The sequence below is a fragment of the Coregonus lavaretus genome, assembly GCF_964263955.1.
Source record: "Coregonus lavaretus genome assembly, chromosome: 15".
In the NCBI taxonomy this organism is placed as follows: Eukaryota; Metazoa; Chordata; class Actinopteri; order Salmoniformes; family Salmonidae; genus Coregonus; species Coregonus lavaretus.
The window spans coordinates 43,664,667-43,683,196 of record NC_140002.1 but is presented as its reverse complement, the minus strand read 5'-3'; the positions used below and the strand labels follow the sequence as shown (position 1 = coordinate 43,683,196).

Here is an 18,530-nt window from a genome sequence, read left to right as displayed (position 1 = left end):
GAAGGACAGTTTTATTGCTTCTTTAATCAGCACAACAGTTTTCAGCTGTGCTAACATAATTGCCAAAGGGTTTTCTAATGATCAATTAGTCTTTTAAAATGATAAACTTGGATTAGCAAACACAATGTGCCATTGGAACACAGGACTGATGGTTGCTGATAATGGGCTACCATTATCAGTAAGCCTATGTAGATATTCCATAAAAAAATCAGCCGTTTCCAGCTACAATAGCCATTTACAACATTAACAATGTCTACACTGTATTTCTGATCAATTTGATGTTATTTTAATGGACAAAAAAATTGCTTTTCTTTCGAAAAACAAGGACATTTCTAAGTGACCCCTAACTTTTGAACGGTAGTGTAAATACAATAATACAAATAAAATACATCAAATTATCCATACATTTTTTCAAAGGTGTTTGCAATGCTGTGAAAAACAGTTGTACTGCACTAGAGTACAAAATGCATAAAATGCATATTCCCCGTTACTCTTAATTTCAAAAAGAAAATCAGCGAACATGCTGCCATAACATCCTGCTGCTAGGAGAACGATAACGTATTTTGGAGCACAACGAGGGGCGTGTCTTCACCAGGCGTCTCTCAATTTACATTTTACGCAAGCAAGCGGACTCTCTTACCTGGAGCAATTAAGGTTAACATTGACAGATTTTCACACTGTCGGCTCGGGGATTTGAACCAGCAACCGTTCATTTACTGGTTCAACGCTTTAACCGCTAGGATACCTGCCAGCCATACATTCGTAGTCCCCAAATGTAGCCATTATCATTGCCTTATACCACATATTTATACACAGTGGGTTATACTTCTCTTTTATAAATCATAATATATATTTTCCATGGATGTGGTTTCGCTACATCTATTTAATAACCTTAATAACCACCCAGTCAATCAACAAATCAATCAATCACCACAAGAACCTCAAGGGCTCTCCCAATTGTTGGCTCTCCCCAGGATTTACTATGTGTGTGCTGTGTTTGTGTGTGTGTGTTTGTGTGTGTGTGTGTGTGTGTGAGAGAGAGAGAGAGAGAGAGAGAGAGAGAGAGAGAGAGAGAGAGAGAGAGAGAGAGAGAGAGAGAGAGAGAGAGAGAGAGAGAGAGAGAGAGAGAGAGAGAGAGCGAGAGAGCGAGAGAGAGAGAGAGAGAGAAATGTTTTTATGAAATTGAAAGAAAAAATACTATAATTTCAACACAACTATAACCGAACTGGTGGACAATTAGTATTTTTTTTACATGGCTTTGTTTCACTGAAAAAAATCTAAATGTTGATTATTTTCTTAATTCAGGAACAACAACAATACCTTATTATTTACAAAAATGCCATGGCACTGGTAGGCTGCCGTTCACTGAGCATCCCAAGGCTGTAGTCTATAGCTGACATTTTTATTTCGGCTTTTGCTTCTGATGGTTTGTTGCAGAGGAAGTGCAGACATTTGGATAAGAATCATCATTAGTCGCTAGACAGCGCGAGTCAAGGCAGACATTGCTGCGATGGAGGCAATTGGTGTCTCCTACTCGAACCCGTTGGAGGACTACGAGTTGATTCAGCGAATCGGGAGTGGTACATACGGAGATGTATTTAAGGTATTTTAAATTCACCATGCTCCACTATTTTGCATATGATTCTGAACTTTAGTGAAATGTAGGTCTCCTTTGTAGGCTACTGGATGTGCATCCATCCCCCGAATTGTGATTGTTTTGCATATGATGACTGTACGACCTGAGCAGACACATACCTGTTCGAATAGATGGTTATTTCTAGCCTTAGTCCTATGTTGACTGCAGTCAACGTTCAAAAACAGAATGTGATGGTTTTATTAATCAAAAATGCTAGAAATAGTTTTGAGATAAAAAATAAATAAATCCTGATATAATGTTGCCAGAAAGTGATATTTCACCATCCTTAGGATCATCAATGTGTGCATGGAGGCAGGCTGCATGGTCTCTCTCCATAACTGTATTGAATGTTTGGTTGTCATGAATACAGAGCTAAACATCAGAATGGCTGTAGTCTCCCTAGGCAGACTTGTTGCCTCGCACAATGTATTTTGCCTAGGGTCGGGTTACGAGACTAACAAGGTGCAGGGAAATGCTGATAAAGTTTTTACTCTAAGTATACAGTGCATTGGGAAAGTATTTATTCAGACCCCTTGACTTTTTCCACATTTTGGTACGTTACAGCCTTATTCTAAAATGTATTTAAAAAACAAAATCCTCATCAATCTACACACAATACCCCATAATGACAAAGCAAAAACAGGTTTTTAGACATTTTTGCAGCTTTATTAAAAATAAAAACAGAAATACCTTATTTGCATAAGTATTCAGACCCTTTGAGCTCAGGTGCATCCTGTTTCCATTGATAATCCTTGAGATGTTTCTACAACTTGATTGGAGTCCACTTGTTGTAAATTCAATTGATTGGACATGATTTGGAAAGGCACACACCTGTCTATATAAGGTCCCACAGTTGACAGTGCAAAAACCAAGCCATGATGTCGAAAGAATTGTCCGTAGAGCTCCGAGACAGGATTGTGTCGAGGCATAGATCTGGGGAAGGGTACCAAAAAATGTCTGCAGCGTTGAAGGTCCCCAGGAACACAGTAGCTTCCATCATTCTTAAATGGAAGAAGTTTGGAACCACCAAGACTCTTCCTAGAGCTGGCCGCCCGGCCAAACTGAGCAATGGGGGAGAAGGGCCTTGGTCAGGGAGGTGACCAAGAACCCAATGGTCAGTCTGACAGAGCTCCAGAGTTCCTTTGTGGAGATGGGAGAACCTTCCAGAAGGACAACCATCTCTGCAGCACTCCACCAATCAGGCCTTTATGGTAGAATGGCCAGACGGAAGCCACACCTCAGTAAAAGGCACATGACAGCCCTCTTGGAGTTTGTCAAAAGGCACCTAAAGGACTCTCAGACCATGAGAAACAAGATTCTCTGGTCTGATGAAACCAAGATTGAACTCTTTGGCCTGAATGCCAGCGTCACGTCTGGAGGAAACCTGGCACCATCCATATGGTGAAGCATTGTGGTGGCAGCATCATGCTGTGGGGATGTTTTTCAGCGGCAGGGACTGGGAGACTAGTCAGGATTGATGGAAAGATTAACAGAGCAAAGTACAGAGAGATCCTTGATGAAAACCTGCTCCAGAGCGCTCAGGACCTCTGACTTGGGCGAAGGTTCACCTTCCAACAGGACAACGACCCTAAGCACACAGCCAAGACAATGCAGGAGTGGCTTCGGGACAAGTCTCTGAATGTCCTTGAGTGGCCCAGCCAGAGCCTGGACTTGAACACGATTGAACATCTCTGAAGAGACCTGAAAATAGCTGTGCAGCGACATTCCCCATCCAACCTGACAGAGCTTGAGAGGATCTTCAGAGAAGAATGGGAGAAACTCCCCAAATACAGGTGTGCCAAGCTTGTAGCGTCATACCCAAGGAGACTGAAGGCTGTAATCACTGCAAAAGGTGCTTCAACAAAGTACTGAGTAAAGGGTCTAAATACTTATGTAAATGTGATATTTCATGTATTAATTTTTTTACATTTGCAAAAATGTAAAAAATAACTGTTTTTGCTTTGTCATTATGGGGTATTATGGGGTATTGTGATTGATGAGGAAAAAACTATTTTATCAATTTTAGAATAAGGCTATAACATAACAAAATGTGGAAAAGGCCAAGGGGTCTGAATACTCTCCGAATGCACTGTATATGGTCAGGTGTTAAAAAAGTCCAGCACACCAAATAAAGTTAATAAAGTATGGTACAGAAATAAATACTCCATGAGTTTGTGGTTATATGAGATTGTTTCGTGAATGTAGCAGTTGGTAACAGGAAACCAAACATTTGTTGAGAAAGGAAGACGTGTCAAAACCGTGAGAAACTCACTGTTTACACACAGGCCAGAACCCTGACCTAAATTCGGATATGGCAAAAATCGACTTTATCATTATTCACTGCAGCATACCCAAGAAACCCCTGTAAAGTATCGGAAAGATTTCTGTAATTAATTGTTCTATTGAAAAGATAAACAATAAATCATCATGAAATAAGAGAAGGATTAGTTGCCTAGGGCATGTCTTGAAAGTGATCTTGAGCTGAGATGAGCGATAATAGCCTCATTTGGTCGAGGATGTAAAAGTTCTGCTGCAATATGATACATTACTTTTACATGACTTTAATCACAGCAAGTCTTTTACGACAGAAACAAAACAGGAAGTGAGTACCGCTCCATATCAGATGTCTTTTTTCAAGGGCCTCATAGTTCCCACGTGGCCTTTCACTGCTTTGCTTGGTAACATAAGCATTGTGTCTGTATGATCTGTAGACATACAGTAAGGGTGTACTTCCCCTTATCACCTATGTTTTCTCAGTGGAAAAAAAAGTGTGAGCACAAGGCCCTCAAATAGCATACCTAATCGGCTGAGGTGTAATCATTAGCCCAAACAGTTGTGTTTTGCAACAAAATATATAGTTTTTATCTGACAAATTCAGGTAGTTCTCTCACAGTTTCGTTCAGTTTGCTTCCGTTTGGTTCCTTGTGAATACCCTGGTTTAAATGTAATATACCTAGAACTACTTTCATGCGTGGTCGGCAATTATTCGTTTTCCCATTGTATAACTGAGAGTCTGTGGCACTCATGACTTGAAAGGTCATGACAGTACCCATAACATTCACAGCAAAAAATGAAATCACAATGTCAAATGATCAGGAAAACCTCAAAAAAATGTGTACTCTCTTCTCTATAGGCACGAGACATCAAGACATCTGTGGTATCAGCAATCAAAGTTGTAAAACTAGATCCTGGTAGGATATTTATGATATCCCAAAGTATGATTGTGTTTTTGTCTTAATCACATTGAGTCGCGGTATTCCTGAATATAAATTAGAGTTTGCTCGTCTCTCTCTTCAGGTGATGATATATCATCTATCCAACAGGAGATCACCATGATTAAAGAATGCACTCACAAGAACATTGTGGCCTATTTCGGCAGCTACCTCAGGTTTGGTCTGCAATCAAACGTTAAAACTTGATATGAAACTCAATGAGGTATTCCTTTAACGGTGTGCCTCTTCCTTTGGTAGAAATAACAAGCTGTGGATCTGCATGGAGTACTGTGGAGGAGGTTCCCTGCAGGACATTTATCATGGTACAGTTGGAGAACATGTCATCCCCCCTAACCCCCACCCTGATTGATAGTGTATATGAATGGCATCGTCCAGTGTTTCAAGTAAAGATTCAACCAGTTACTGTGTACCTCATATTCTCTTTTTCAATGTTGGCCCTGACAGACTTAAATGTTATGTTTCCATAGTTACAGGCCCCCTGAATGAGAGGCAGATTGCATATGTGTGTAGGGAAACACTACAGGTAAGAATGAAATGATATGCAGCTTTATTAATTGGATAAAGCATTTAACAATTTTCTATTGTGAAACTTGCCATTTGGATGTAACATTACTTACATCGTAAATTCATAAACCTCGTGCTTGACTGTTGCGCTGAGATACCACTGTCATTGGGTTTTCTGTGTTTGCAGGGACTGCATCACTTACATGAGACTGGAAAAATGCACAGAGACATAAAGGTAATGTATAGAATCCTGTTGAATACAAAACATTTAAACAATTTGCTCTACAACTCATTTGAATTGAATCATTTGGTCTGGCGCTTTGGAACTACTTCATACTTACAGAAATGTATTTTTGCAAATATGCAAGTGTAAATGTATGTGTGTATTTGGAGCTTGCGACTGTCCCAAAGGGAGAGCGTGAGACGGTGCACTCATTGTGTCACTGTGGGTTCTTAACAGGGAGCCAACGTTCTTCTGACAGAGCGAGGAGATGTTAAACTGGGTCAGTGACTGTCCTCCATCCTCACACTGTCACTCACTCTCACATATCCTCTCTCCCTCTCCCGCGTACACACTTAGTCCTTAAGTAAATATTTTTATTTTAAAGATTTACTAAAATAATTGTCTCCACCTCTCTCACACCATTGTTTCCCTCCAGCGGATTTTGGCGTTGCAGCTGAGATCAATGCCTCCGTTGCCAAGAGAAAGTCCTTCATAGGCACGCCTTACTGGTGAGTGATCTAAGTCCATCCATGGCACCAAAACATGGCCCATTGTCATGGTTTACCATAGTTATCCACGGGCAGCTTTGCTCTTCTAGGATGGCACCTGAGGTGGCAGCAGTGGAGAAGAAAGGCGGGTACAACCAGCTATGTGACATCTGGGCAGTGGGCATCACCGCTATCGAGCTGGCAGAGCTTCAGCCTCCCATGTTTGACATGCACCCCATGAGGTGAGGGCACAGTTGCTGGGATTTCACCTCTCATTATTATAATTACACAGATTCTGTAATAACAATGTTTAAGTTAAATCTAGTTATTGTATCCAGTCATATTAACAGATCAGATTTGGATAATGATCACTGCATCATGAGATTTCGATTTTTCCCCCCCAGGGCCTTGATGGTGATGTCAAAGGGAAGCTTCCAGCCTCCCAAACTGAAGGACAAGACCAAATGGTAGAAGTTAGTTTACAATTAAAAAGTAATATGAGCTACAGAACTAATAATGTACACTACCGGTCAAAAGTTTTAGAACCCCTACTCATTCAAGGGTTTTTCTTTATTTTTACTATTTTCTACATTGTAGAATAATAGTGAAGACATCAAAACTATTAAATAACACATATGGAATCATGTAGTAACCAAAAAAGTGCTAAACAAATCAAAATATATTTTATATTTGAGATTCTTCAAATAGCCACCCTTTGCCTTGATGACAGCTTTGCGCATTCATGATATTCTCTCAACCAGCTTCATGAGGTTGTCACCTGGAATCCATTTCAATGAACAGGTGTGCCTTGTTAAAAGTTAATTTGTGGAATTTCTTTCCTTCTTAATGCGTTTGAGCCAATCAGTTGTGTTGTGACAAGGTAGAGGGGGTATACAGAAGATAGCCCTATTTGGTAAAAGACCAAGTCAATATTATGGCAAGAACAGCTCAAATACAGTGCCTTGCAAAAGTATTCATCCCCCTTGGCGTTTTTCCTATTTTGTTGCATTACAACCTGTAATTTAAATTGTTTTTTATTTGGATTTCATGTAATGGACATATACAAAATAGTCCAAATTGGTGAGGTGGAATGAAATAAATAACTACTTTTAAAAAATTCTAGAAAATGAATATGGGAAAGTGGTGGGTGCATATGTATTCACCCCCTTTGCTATGAAGCCCCTAAATAATATCTGGTGCAACCAATTACCTTCAGAAGTCACATAATTAGTTAAATAAAGTCCACCTGTTTGCAATCTAAGTGTCACATGATCTGTCACATGATCTCAATATAGATACACCTGTTCTGAAAGGCCCCAGAGTCTGCAACACCACTAAGAAAGGGGCACTACCAAGCAAGCGGCACCATGAAGACCAAGGAGCTCTCCAAGCAGGTCAGGGACAAAGTTGTGGAGAAGTACAGATCAAAAAAATATCAGAAACTTTGAACATCCCACAGAGCACCATTAAATCCATTATTAAAAAATGGAAAGAATATGGCACCACAACAAACCTGCGAAGAGAGGGCCGCCCACCAAAACTCATGAATCAGGCAAGTAGGGAATTAATCAGAGAGGCAACAAAGAGACCAAAGATAACCCTGAAGGTGCTGCAAAGCTCCATAGCGGAGATTGGAGTATCTGTCCATAGGACCACTTTAAGCCGTACACTCCACAGAGCTGGGCTTTACGGAAGAGTGGCCAGAAAAAAGCCATTGCTTGAAGAAAGAAATAAGCAAACACGTTTGGTGTTCGCCAAAAGGCATGTGGGAGACTCCCCAAACATATGGAAGAAGGTACTCTGGTCAGATGAGACTAAAATTGAGCTTTTTGGCCATCAAGGAAAATGCTATGTCTGGCGCAAACCCAACACCTCTCATCACCCCGAGAACACCATCCCCACAGTGAAGCATGGTGATGGCAGCATCATGCTGTGGGGATGTTTTTCATCGGCAGGGACTGGGAAACTGGTCAGAATTTAAAGAATGATGGATGGCGCTAAATAAAGGGGAATTCTTGAGGGAAACCTGTTTCAGTCTTCCAGAGATTTGAGACTGGGATGGAGGTTCACCTTCCAGCAGGACAATGACCCTAAGCATACTGCTAAAGCAACACTTGAGTGGTTTAAGGGGAAACATTTAAATGTCTTGGAATGGAATGTTGTGTAAATCAAATGATACAAACACCCCAAAAATCCATTTTAATTCCAGGTTGTAAGGCAACAAAATAGGAAAAATGCCAAGGGGGGTGAATATTTTCGCAAGCCACTGTACCGGATATGTCTGAGTACCATTTAATGTGTATATCAAACTGTATTTCTGACATGTAATACTGTGTATAAAAGTACCATGTATGTAAAATGTATGAATAATGTATATGTAACAAAATAGTAAAATGTTGACGGGCCAATAAATTAATAATAATAAACAAATAAATACAAAATAATAATGTATATGTTGCTGTGAGTGTCTAGGAGCCCATGAGCCCCTGTGGTAATAACCAGTGGTCTCTCTCCTGTTTAGGTCTGCTGACTTTCACAGCTTTGTGAAAATATCCCTCACCAAGAACCCTCGCAAACGGCCCACTGCGGAGAAGTTGTTACAGGTACAAAAGTTCCATCCTTTTGAGGAGAACAAGCAGATGGCATCAAAGTTGATGAAAACCTGTTGAATTTATGTCCCTAGTGCAGAAACTATATGTAGTTTCTGAACGTAGTCCTTTAGGTGACCGACACTCCCCACATTACCTGTTTTCTTCTCAGCACCCCTTTGTGAGTCAGCTGCTGACCAGGACCCTGGCCATAGAACTGCTGGACATGGCCAGCAACCCTGTTCTACAAACCTCACACACTATGGATGAGAGTGATCTTGAGGTGAGCTCTCCTCCCCTCTCCTCTGCTCTCCTCTCCTGTCCTAAAATGTATGCTTGGGCACAACACTGTACTATGTGGATTACTACTACTAAGATAAATATGTCACTAATGATCTGTATGCTACTGTGTATGTGTGGGTTTGCAGACATGCAGTGCATTCCCTGATAAGATCCAGTCCTTAGGGAAACACCTGTCGGTCCAGAGGACTCAGTCTGAGGAGCAGTGTGAGTAACTCTCAGATCCTAGCATCCACAGCTCCTCAAGGTCTCTTGAGTTACTGATGAGCCATTGTTATGGCCGTAGTAGCATTACCGCATGCAGTGGCAAGCAGCCAAAGTCAGGAGGACACAAGGGGATAGTCACTGGCACCAAGATTGAGCATCCACTCAAATAAAATGAAAGAGAGTAGTGTGAGAACAAGTGTGTGGTGTTGGTTTACTGGTAATTTTCATAACAGAAAATGATGATGATAATCAGGATGATTTTCTAGTACAGTGTTCAATATTTTAAAGGTGTTATTCTGGATCATATGTATATGTGGGGATTATGTGACTGTGTTTTCCAGTTGCTCTGCTAAAATTTGGCCCTCCCATGAGGAAGGAGACTGAGCCCTCTCCTGACCTGGTAAATAGCCTATCATCTGTGTCTAACCTCTATGTTATACAAACGTCATGTTCAACATGGAAAAACAATCCATTTATTTGTCAAATTGTCAGTACATAAACATATTTTCCCCAACAGGGATCATATGATGAATGGAGCATTACAGGAGATGAAAATAACTCCTCGTAAGCTACTGTTTATTTTACTTCCCATGTCAAATCACCCGTAATAAATTACTAACGAAGGCAGTAATAACTTCATCTACTCTACATTTGAGGTGCAGGAGTCTACTGGAGTGTGTTGAGGAAGCGTTGCTTGAAAGGTGAGGCTATAAAACTGTCTATATACATCTCTTTATAGCACTTACCTACCTCACCAATAACACACCAAAGGCAAAAGGGAACAAAATCTAATTCCCATTACAAACAAACATACCAAGTAAGCTGAATGCAAAGGAATTTAAAATATTTCTGCACATCTGGAATTTAAAACAATACTGCACATCCAGACCACTAGATATGTTAATTCCCATAACATAGTATATTTCTGTCTGTTTGATATCCATTGCAGGAGGTTAACCATAAAGAGAGCGCCCTCTGCTGAGGTGAGAGAGAACTACAGACGTTATTATCTTAACCTATCAGGCACTCAACACTGTTTCTGTGGAACCGCACCAGCATCTGTGTTCATCTGTTGCAGCACTCTCCTGAAGATGAGGATATGGATAAATCTGGCACGGTGAAGAGGAGTGGGGTCCTCAGTCCTGCCACAAGGCATACCATCTCCCCATCCACTGACTCTACTAGCACCATAGAATCTACTGTCAACTGTGACTCCACCCGTCCCAATGTCACACCTCCATTCACAGACTCCACCCTGGCTGACCCATCTCTCTTCAACTCTACCATCTTTGCTGAAACCATCTTCTCTGACTTCACACTTTCCTCCAACTGCTCCTCTCCCTCTGAAGGTACAGCATCCACTCACACACAACACATCCTGTACACACAGAAACACTAACTAAAACAATCTATGAAGTCATTGTGGAAAAGTAGTGACATCAACTATTAATTATGTAAATCTGCATGATCAATTTAGAAAAGTCTCAAATCCATAAATGACGTAAATGTATATGTAAATGTGATGGGTCTGTGTGTTCCTGCAGAGGGCAGTGAGCCAGAGAGACAGAGGGTGGGAAAGACACCCTCCAAGGCCCAGCAGCCACCACTGGCTCCAGAATGGAGCACACTCAGGAGGAAAACTGAGGACGTGGTGGGTCACCATCAGACAAGTTACTGACACACCTATTAAATGCATCTCTTGTGCACACACGACGACAGATAATTCTGTGGATTTTTTTCTTCTTCAGAGAGGTGATTGCCATGGACTTCCACCCACACCCAAAGTCCATGTAAGTGAAGATGCCTGGATATATAGCCACCAATATGAAAATAATGCATTGAAATTATACATATTGAACCACACAATATTTTCTAGATGGGGGCCTGTTTTTCCAAGGTGTTTAATGGCTGTCCATTAAAGATCCACTGCGCTGTCACATGGGTCCTGCCAAAGACCAAAGGTAAGCACAGGTTACAAAGGATAATAATCAGTAAATAGAGCTTCTGTCAAACCAGTCAGATCTCAGGGAGAATATCTGACTATCCTCCCTCAGATCAACACCTCATCCTGGGGACAGAGGAGGGCATCTACACCCTGAACCTCAACGAGCTCCATGAGGACACCATGGAGAAGGTACCACCAATTATACAATAAGATCAAATAAATGTAGAAAAACAAAAAAATTGTTTTTAAAAAGCTTTTCTGTGTTTTTCAGTTATTACCCCAGAGGTGCAGCTGGCTGTATGTCATGAACAATGTGCTAATGTCTATCTCAGGTAGGGCCCTCAGTGTCCCTCACAACACCAACAATTACAACACACCTTATCAGTATGTTCTATCTAGATGTGTGTTGACTGTCTTTGTGCTCCGTAGGGAAATCATCCCAGCTGTGCTCCCGGAGGCTGACCACCCTGTTTGATCAACACCTCCCGAAGAGGCAGGGCCACCTGTCCATCAACACCCACCGCCTCACTCAGAGGATCAACTCAAGGTAGGGACACCCCACTCCTGGGCAGAGAGAGGCCGTAGTGAAAATACCCAAGCAATGTTGCTTTTCACTGATATTAGCGTGAGAGGAAATTGTACAGAAATCATCCTGGAAATTGTACAGGAAAAAAAAGATGTCATGTTAATGTGTTCTCTTTGTAGAAAGTTTTCTGAGTCTGGAAAGATACCAGACACCAAAGGCTGTCGACGCTGCAGCGTTGGTAAGGAACATGTTATTTTAGTCTAAAATGGAGATGTACTGTACAGTATTTATGTCTAAGATGACATATCTCTCTCTCTTCTGCCTTATCTATTCTTCTCAGTGCGTAACCCGTACACTGACAGCACATTTTTGTGTGCTGTGGTACCAACTGGCCTTGTCCTGCTGCTGTGGTACGAGCCCCTTCAGAAGTTCATGCAACTCAAGGTGTGTGTTCCCAATGCATCTCTATACAATGTTAGCGTTGTGTTTTTTAAATAGAAAAGCATCACAAAGCATTCTTGTCCGTTCCGCTTTCTCCTCTCCCTCTCAGCATATCGCTGTGAGTCTCCCAGAAACCCTCCCCATCTTTGAACTGCTGGTCCTGGAGACAGAGGAGCTGCCACAGGTGTGTGTGGGTGTGAGTAGGCTACAGGCCCCTGTCAAGACCTGTGAGCAGGTCCACTTTGACATCATCCACCTGAATGACACACCCAGAGGCCAGACAGGTACCTCCATCAATATTTTGATATTTTATCTAGTTTAATCTAGACCAGTAGTCACCAACCTTTTCTGAGTCAAGATCACTTTCACAGTCAAAAAGCAAGCCGAGATCTACCGCTCAGAATTTGTTTTAAACATGACATAAAAAATATAACATTAACCTAATAGAAACAGTTATGAGGCGGATAGTACCAGTTTCAGAGTTTATTACAGTACAAGGGGCAGGCAATGAGTAGGTCAAGGCAGGCAAAGAGTTGTAATCCAAATCAGAGTCAGGCAGGTACAGGACAGCAGGCAGGATCAGGGTCAGTATAGGCAGAAAGGTCAGAACTGGGAAGACTAGAAAAAGCAAAGACTAGAGCACAGGAAACACCGGAACACGCTGGTAGGACTTAACGGGACAAGACGAACTGGCAACAGAAAAACAGGAGACAAAAGGCTGTGAGACAGGGGTTTAATTCTAGACACATGGAATGTGGGATGTATACGGAGGGTGTGGGGCAACAGAAGGCAAACAGCAGAGGGGCTAAGGACCTTAGAGATGGGGAAAGGGACGATAAAACGTGGGGAAAGTTTGCGGGACTCCACCGGCGGGGCAGATCCCAAATGGAAAGCCATACCCTCTGCCCAAGACGGTAGCGGGGAGCAGGGGTCCGGTGGCGGTCCGCCTGTCGTCGATACCTGGAGGTGGTCTTGAGAAAAGCGGCCCGGGCTCTCTTCTAGGTACGGCGACAGCGATGTACGAACATCTGGGCAGAAGGTATGCTGACATCTTCCTCTTGCTCCGGGAAGAGCAGGGGCTGATATCCCAGGGAACACTCAAAAGCCGAGAGACCAGTAGCAGAACAGGGAAGGGTGTTGCGGGCATATTCCACAAACACAAGTTGCTGGCTCCAGGTGGTGGGATTGGTGGAGACGATGCAACGAAGAGTCATCTCCTGGTCCTGATTGGCTCGTTCCGACTGGCCGTTAGACTAGGGATGAAAACCAGAGGACAGGCTGGCCGACGACCCAATGAGGGTGCAGAATGCCTTCCAGAACGGGGATGAGAACTGTGGACCGTGATCGGAGACCATGTCGACCGGAAGTCCATGGATCCGGAAGACATACTGCAACTTGAGCTGGGCCGTCTCCTTAGCTGAGGGCAACTTAGGAAGGGGGATAAAATGGGTGGCTTTGGAAAACCTATCCACCACCGTAAGGATGGTGGTGTTGCCCTCTGATAGAGGGAGACCCTTGACGAAGTCCAAGGATAAATGGGACCAGGGGCTGGAACACTGTGGGAGCGTTGGTCAGACCGAACAGCATCACCAGGTACTCGTAGTGCCCGCTAGCCGTGTTGAAGGCTGTCTTCCACTCGTCTCCTTCCCGTATCCAAACCAGATGGTAGGCGTTCTGAAGGTCCAACTTGGTGAAGATGACCGCCCCCTGGAGAGGCTTGAAAGCCGAGGTGATGAGTGGTAGTAGGTAACGTTTTTTAACCGTAATGTCATTAAGACCCTGGTAGTCAATACACGGATGCAGGGTATTGTCATTCTTCTCCACAAAGAAGAACCCTGCGCCAGTGGGGGAGGCAGATGGACGCATAATCCCTGCAGCACTTTGGTCTCCAGATCCGAAAAGGAATAAAGTCACCCCTGAGGCGGTGCGGTGACCGGGAGAAGGTTGATTGCACAGTCGTAGGGCCGATGAGGGGGAAGAGATGTGGTGCGGGCCTTGCTGAAAGCCTCCCAGAGGTCCTGGTACTCTGCGGGAACGGTGGAGAGGTCAGAGGCTCCTTCCGAGCACACAGGAAGGCGTCCCAGGACAGGCTGTGCCGACTTCAGGCTATGGGCATGGCAAAGTGGACTCCAACCCATGATGGAACCCGTAGCCCAGTCGATTAGGGGGTTGTGCCTCTGGAGCCATGAAAACCCCAAAACCATGGGTACATGAGGAGACTCCAAGAGCAGAAACTGCATCACCTCAATGTGGTTGCCTGACACTCGCAGGTTGATAGGAACCGTATTGTGAGTGACTCTGCCATAGAGCGCCCATCCAGCGCTCTGACGTCCATCAGGATGGAAAGGGGTTGAGTGGAGATACCCAGCTCCAACACCAGGGTAGTGTCCATAAAGCTCTCGTCGGCCCCAGAGTCAATGAGCACCCGGATGGATTTGGACTGGTCTCCCCACAACAGGGTAGCATAGAGGGGGTTACGAGTAGAGGGAGATTGGACACTCCCCTTACGGCTCACCAGTGTACTCATACCTACTGATGAGCCTGGTCTTTTAATGGGCAGGTAGATAAGAAATGTCACGTAGCTCCACAATACAGACAGCTCTTAGCGTTCAGTCTGCATAAGCGCTCAGCAGGAGACAATCTAGCCCTGCCCAGTTGCATGGGCTCCGGAGGAGGCGAGTCGGCAGCCCTCGGTGATGTCAGAGGGAACTCGGGTGACACCGGACTCTCTTGGAAATGTAGACTTCGGGGATTTCCGGGATTCCTCAGAGGCGAAGTGGAATTTGAGGACGAGCGAGGGCGACAGGGATCAGACCCCCTCTCCTTCCCACGTTCCCGTAGCCGCCCATCGATCCAGATGGTCAAGGCTATGAGGGAGTCGAGGTCCATGGGCAGCTCCCGGGCTGCGAGCTCGTCTTTAATTACCTTTGATAATCCGTGAAGGAACGTGTCGAACAGGGCTTCTGGGTTCCAGGCACTCTCAGCCGCTAACGTGCGGAAATCCACTGCATAGTCTGCCACACTAAGGGAGTCTTGACATAGTTGGAGCAGCTTACGAGCAGCCTCTCCCCCAGACAATGGAGAATCGAACACTTTTCGTACATCCGCCACAAACTCCTCCAGACTGAGGCAAACGGTGGACTGTTGCTCCCACACTGCCATAGCCCAGGCAGGGCCCTCCCGGACATCAGCATTATCAAGTACTCTATCTTCACGCGGTCCAAGGGGAATGAAGAAGGCTGCAGCTCAAAGATGAGGGAGAGGCTGGGGGGTTACTGTTGTGGCTTGCTGCCTAGTTGGGAATCTTGAACGCATGGTCATGGCATTCTGCCAGGGTATGGAGTCCCTCCATAAGGCTTTGTAGTAACCACTCGTGTCTTCCAATGGTGGCTCCTTGGGAGGAGACAGCGTTGCAAAGCTGGTCCGAGTCTGCTGGGTCAGTCATGGCCAGTTCGTACTATCGTGGCTCAGGCTAAGACCCAGATGCAGACACAGGAGGCAGTACGAGTACGAGTCTCAGAGTTTATTACAGTACAAGGGGCAGGCAATCGATAGGTCAAGGCAGGCAAAGAGTCGTAATCCAAATCAGAGTTAGGCAGGTACAGGAGAGCAGGCAGGATCAGGGCCAGGACAGGCAGAAAGGTCAGAACTGTGAAGACTAGAAAAAGCAAAGACTAGAGCACGGGAACACACTGGTAGGACTTGACGGGACAAGACGAACTGGCAACAGACAAACAGAAAACGCAGGTATAAATACACATGAGGTAATGGGAGACACCTGGTGGGTGTTGAAGACAATCACAAGACAGGTGAAACAGATCAGGGTGTGACAGTTTCGTTCCGTTTGCTTCCGTTTAAGAAACGTTTATCAACAGAATCGGCTGTATTTTATTAGGATCCCCATTAGCTGTTGCAAAAGCAGCAGCTACTCTTCCTGGGGTCCACACAAATCATGACATAATACAGAACATTAATAGACAAGAACAGCTCAAGGACAGAATACAACTCTGATCACACGCAAACACAGTTCACTTTCATAGCAGCCACATGAAAACAGCGTGATCACTTTGCTCGTTATATATAATTCCTTCTCGCTACCATCTATGCCTTCTGCTCCTCTCACCTTGTTCCTTTGCTTGTGGACTTCAGTGCTGGATAGTGTTGGATAGCCATAGCCAGCTAGCTAACATACCGTCCCTCTCTGTTTGAGCCGGGTGTTTGAGTAGGCTAAACTAGCTAGCTGCATTCTCTAGCTAAGTGAAAGGGAACGTTTTTAAAAAATACAACCAACTATAGCTAGCTCTCTCTCTCTCTCTCTCGCTTCTCCTTAATTTTGGAAGAAATTAATTTGTTCAAAACTGTTCAACTATTGTCTTTCTCTCTCTTTGAGTCAACTACTCACCACATTGAATGCACTGCAGTGCTAGCTAGCCGTAGCTTATGCTTTCAGTACTAGATTCATTCTCTGATATTTTGATTGGTGCTACCCTACAGACTGCTGCTGAGGCTACTGTAGACATTCATTGCAAAACAGTGTTTTAATCAATTATTAGGTGAATATATTTAGTATAGTTTTATCTAAAAAGGATAACTCCAATGGTAGGAATGAAGTTTGTGCAGTAGGCCTAATACATTATCACAGCATATTGGCTATATGCCTGGCCTGCCAATATTGTTCTTCTCAGACCATATTATATTTAAAAAAACTTTAGCTTTGATAACAAAATAGATCAGTTGTTATAAATAATTTGGAAATAATTAACTTTTTTATTTTACTGATGGTACCTGCATCTGATGGTCATGGTGATTTCAAGACAATTGGGAACTCGGGAAAAAAACGAGGTCAAATCATGACGTCGGTCATCTTCAGGTCAGACTTGAAATTCTGAGTTGGATGACTGTTTAAAGAAAAATGTCCCAGTCGGATCCCAGTTGTCTTGAACGCTCGGAAGTTATAGATTCCGAGTTCCCAGTTGTTTTGAACACCGCATTAGACTCTCTCCTTCCTTTCCTCCGGTGAAACTGACCAGAGAGAGGGGATACGTTTTGCTGTGGTCATAGAAGCTGTAGGCATGGTGATTTGAGCTATCCATATTTGGCCAGCGCAGTAGGCACACTCGATTTGATCGACTAGGAATGCCTTGACGATCGACCAGTCGATCGCGATCAACGGTTGGTGACCACTGATCTAGAACAGACGAGCAGTGTGCAAGCTGTGATGTTATTGTTTATGTAACGTTTTCACAGGTAGTCAATCTCTGAAGGTGATGCACGTAACTCAGCTGGACAGAGACACAGTCCTGATCGCTCTGGAGAGTGAGTTCCTTCTTTCTTTCAATACTTTGCTTTCAGTATAATTTCATCAGGAACATTGAATGTGCTAGTGTTCTATTCAGAGTGGTAAAGACCCTTGAATGAAGAAAAAATGCAAGATTGAATTGTGACCATTTCCCCATTGTACCTTTGCAGACACTGTGAAAATTGTGAACCTGGATGGCAATCCAAGCAAAGGGATGACCTCAAAGTTGACTTTTGACTTTTCCATTGAGACTCTTGGTAAGGGAATGGATGAGTGCTGCATTCTAATCATTTAGCTTTGTGTCTTTGGATTGGAGGCGACTAAATTGTTCTTTGCAGTATGTTTGCAGGACAGTGTTCTGGCCTTCTGGAAGCATGGGCTTAAAGGTAGAAGCTTGCATAGTGATGAGGTAATGCAGAAAAAACACCAGTCCAGCTTTTCTGTATTGTCAGACTGTATTGTCAACTCTCATATTGACAATAAAATAACATTGTGACGTTTGTGACATTTTTCATAGGTTACACAAGAGATCACGGATGAAAGTCGAATATTCAGAGTCTTGGGAACCTCAAGGCATGTCTCTTAATTATGGGAGTTTGATAGCAATTCGATAGCAAAACATTTGTCAAATTACTGAAGCAAAATAAAAAATGTACATTAACATATGCTTTTATTCCTCAGGGACATTATCTTGCAGAGTACTCTCACGGACAATCCATCTGCCTTAAGCAACTTGTACATCCTGACAGGGCATGAGAGTAGCTACTGAGGAAATCAGAGAATGGAGGACATTCTGTCTCGAGGAAGTACACATTAGTCTCCTACTACTCCTAAAAGGACGAGCACAAAGTGAATAAGGATGGAACAAGGAGCAAGGCCGCCTACTATGGCGAGTGGTTGGCCAAAGAGACACAGCTGGGACTGTCTGAGCTTTGATTGGAGTGGGCTTTCCTCAAGGCTTCTTCACATCCAACTGCCAAATAGACCTGTGAATATCAGTGGTTCAAAACAATACTAGTGGCCTAGGCTACATAAAGATCTTGGCATTGCAGTCAAGGATTTAAAACCCCACTTGTGTGAATTCTTCAGACTGGCTGTGACTGGGTAAAAACGTTGAACTGTAGCCCAAGACTGCTGTGT

At 43.6% G+C, this 18,530-nt stretch overlaps 1 protein-coding gene across 1 annotated transcript; it reads left to right on the top strand.

The window, feature by feature from the left end:
• Nucleotides 1-1,510: 1,510 nt before the first annotated feature.
• LOC311143009 (mitogen-activated protein kinase kinase kinase kinase 2-like) lies at nucleotides 1,511-18,159 on the top strand (the record flags this gene model as incomplete). Its single annotated transcript, XM_084178802.1, has 32 exons — nucleotides 1,511-1,603; nucleotides 4,770-4,827; nucleotides 4,934-5,024; nucleotides 5,107-5,171; nucleotides 5,337-5,392; nucleotides 5,561-5,608; nucleotides 5,834-5,876; nucleotides 6,033-6,105; nucleotides 6,195-6,326; nucleotides 6,489-6,551; nucleotides 8,606-8,687; nucleotides 8,845-8,955; nucleotides 9,101-9,179; nucleotides 9,521-9,579; nucleotides 9,697-9,743; nucleotides 9,836-9,880; nucleotides 10,129-10,162; nucleotides 10,258-10,528; nucleotides 10,724-10,830; nucleotides 10,928-10,969; nucleotides 11,056-11,140; nucleotides 11,234-11,313; nucleotides 11,396-11,456; nucleotides 11,554-11,671; nucleotides 11,830-11,888; nucleotides 11,991-12,094; nucleotides 12,201-12,375; nucleotides 17,339-17,407; nucleotides 17,561-17,647; nucleotides 17,729-17,799; nucleotides 17,908-17,963; nucleotides 18,072-18,159. 32 exons carry the CDS (start codon nucleotides 1,511-1,513, stop codon nucleotides 18,157-18,159), a joined length of 2,652 nt encoding a protein of 883 aa, XP_084034928.1.
• Nucleotides 18,160-18,530: the final 371 nt, after the last annotated feature.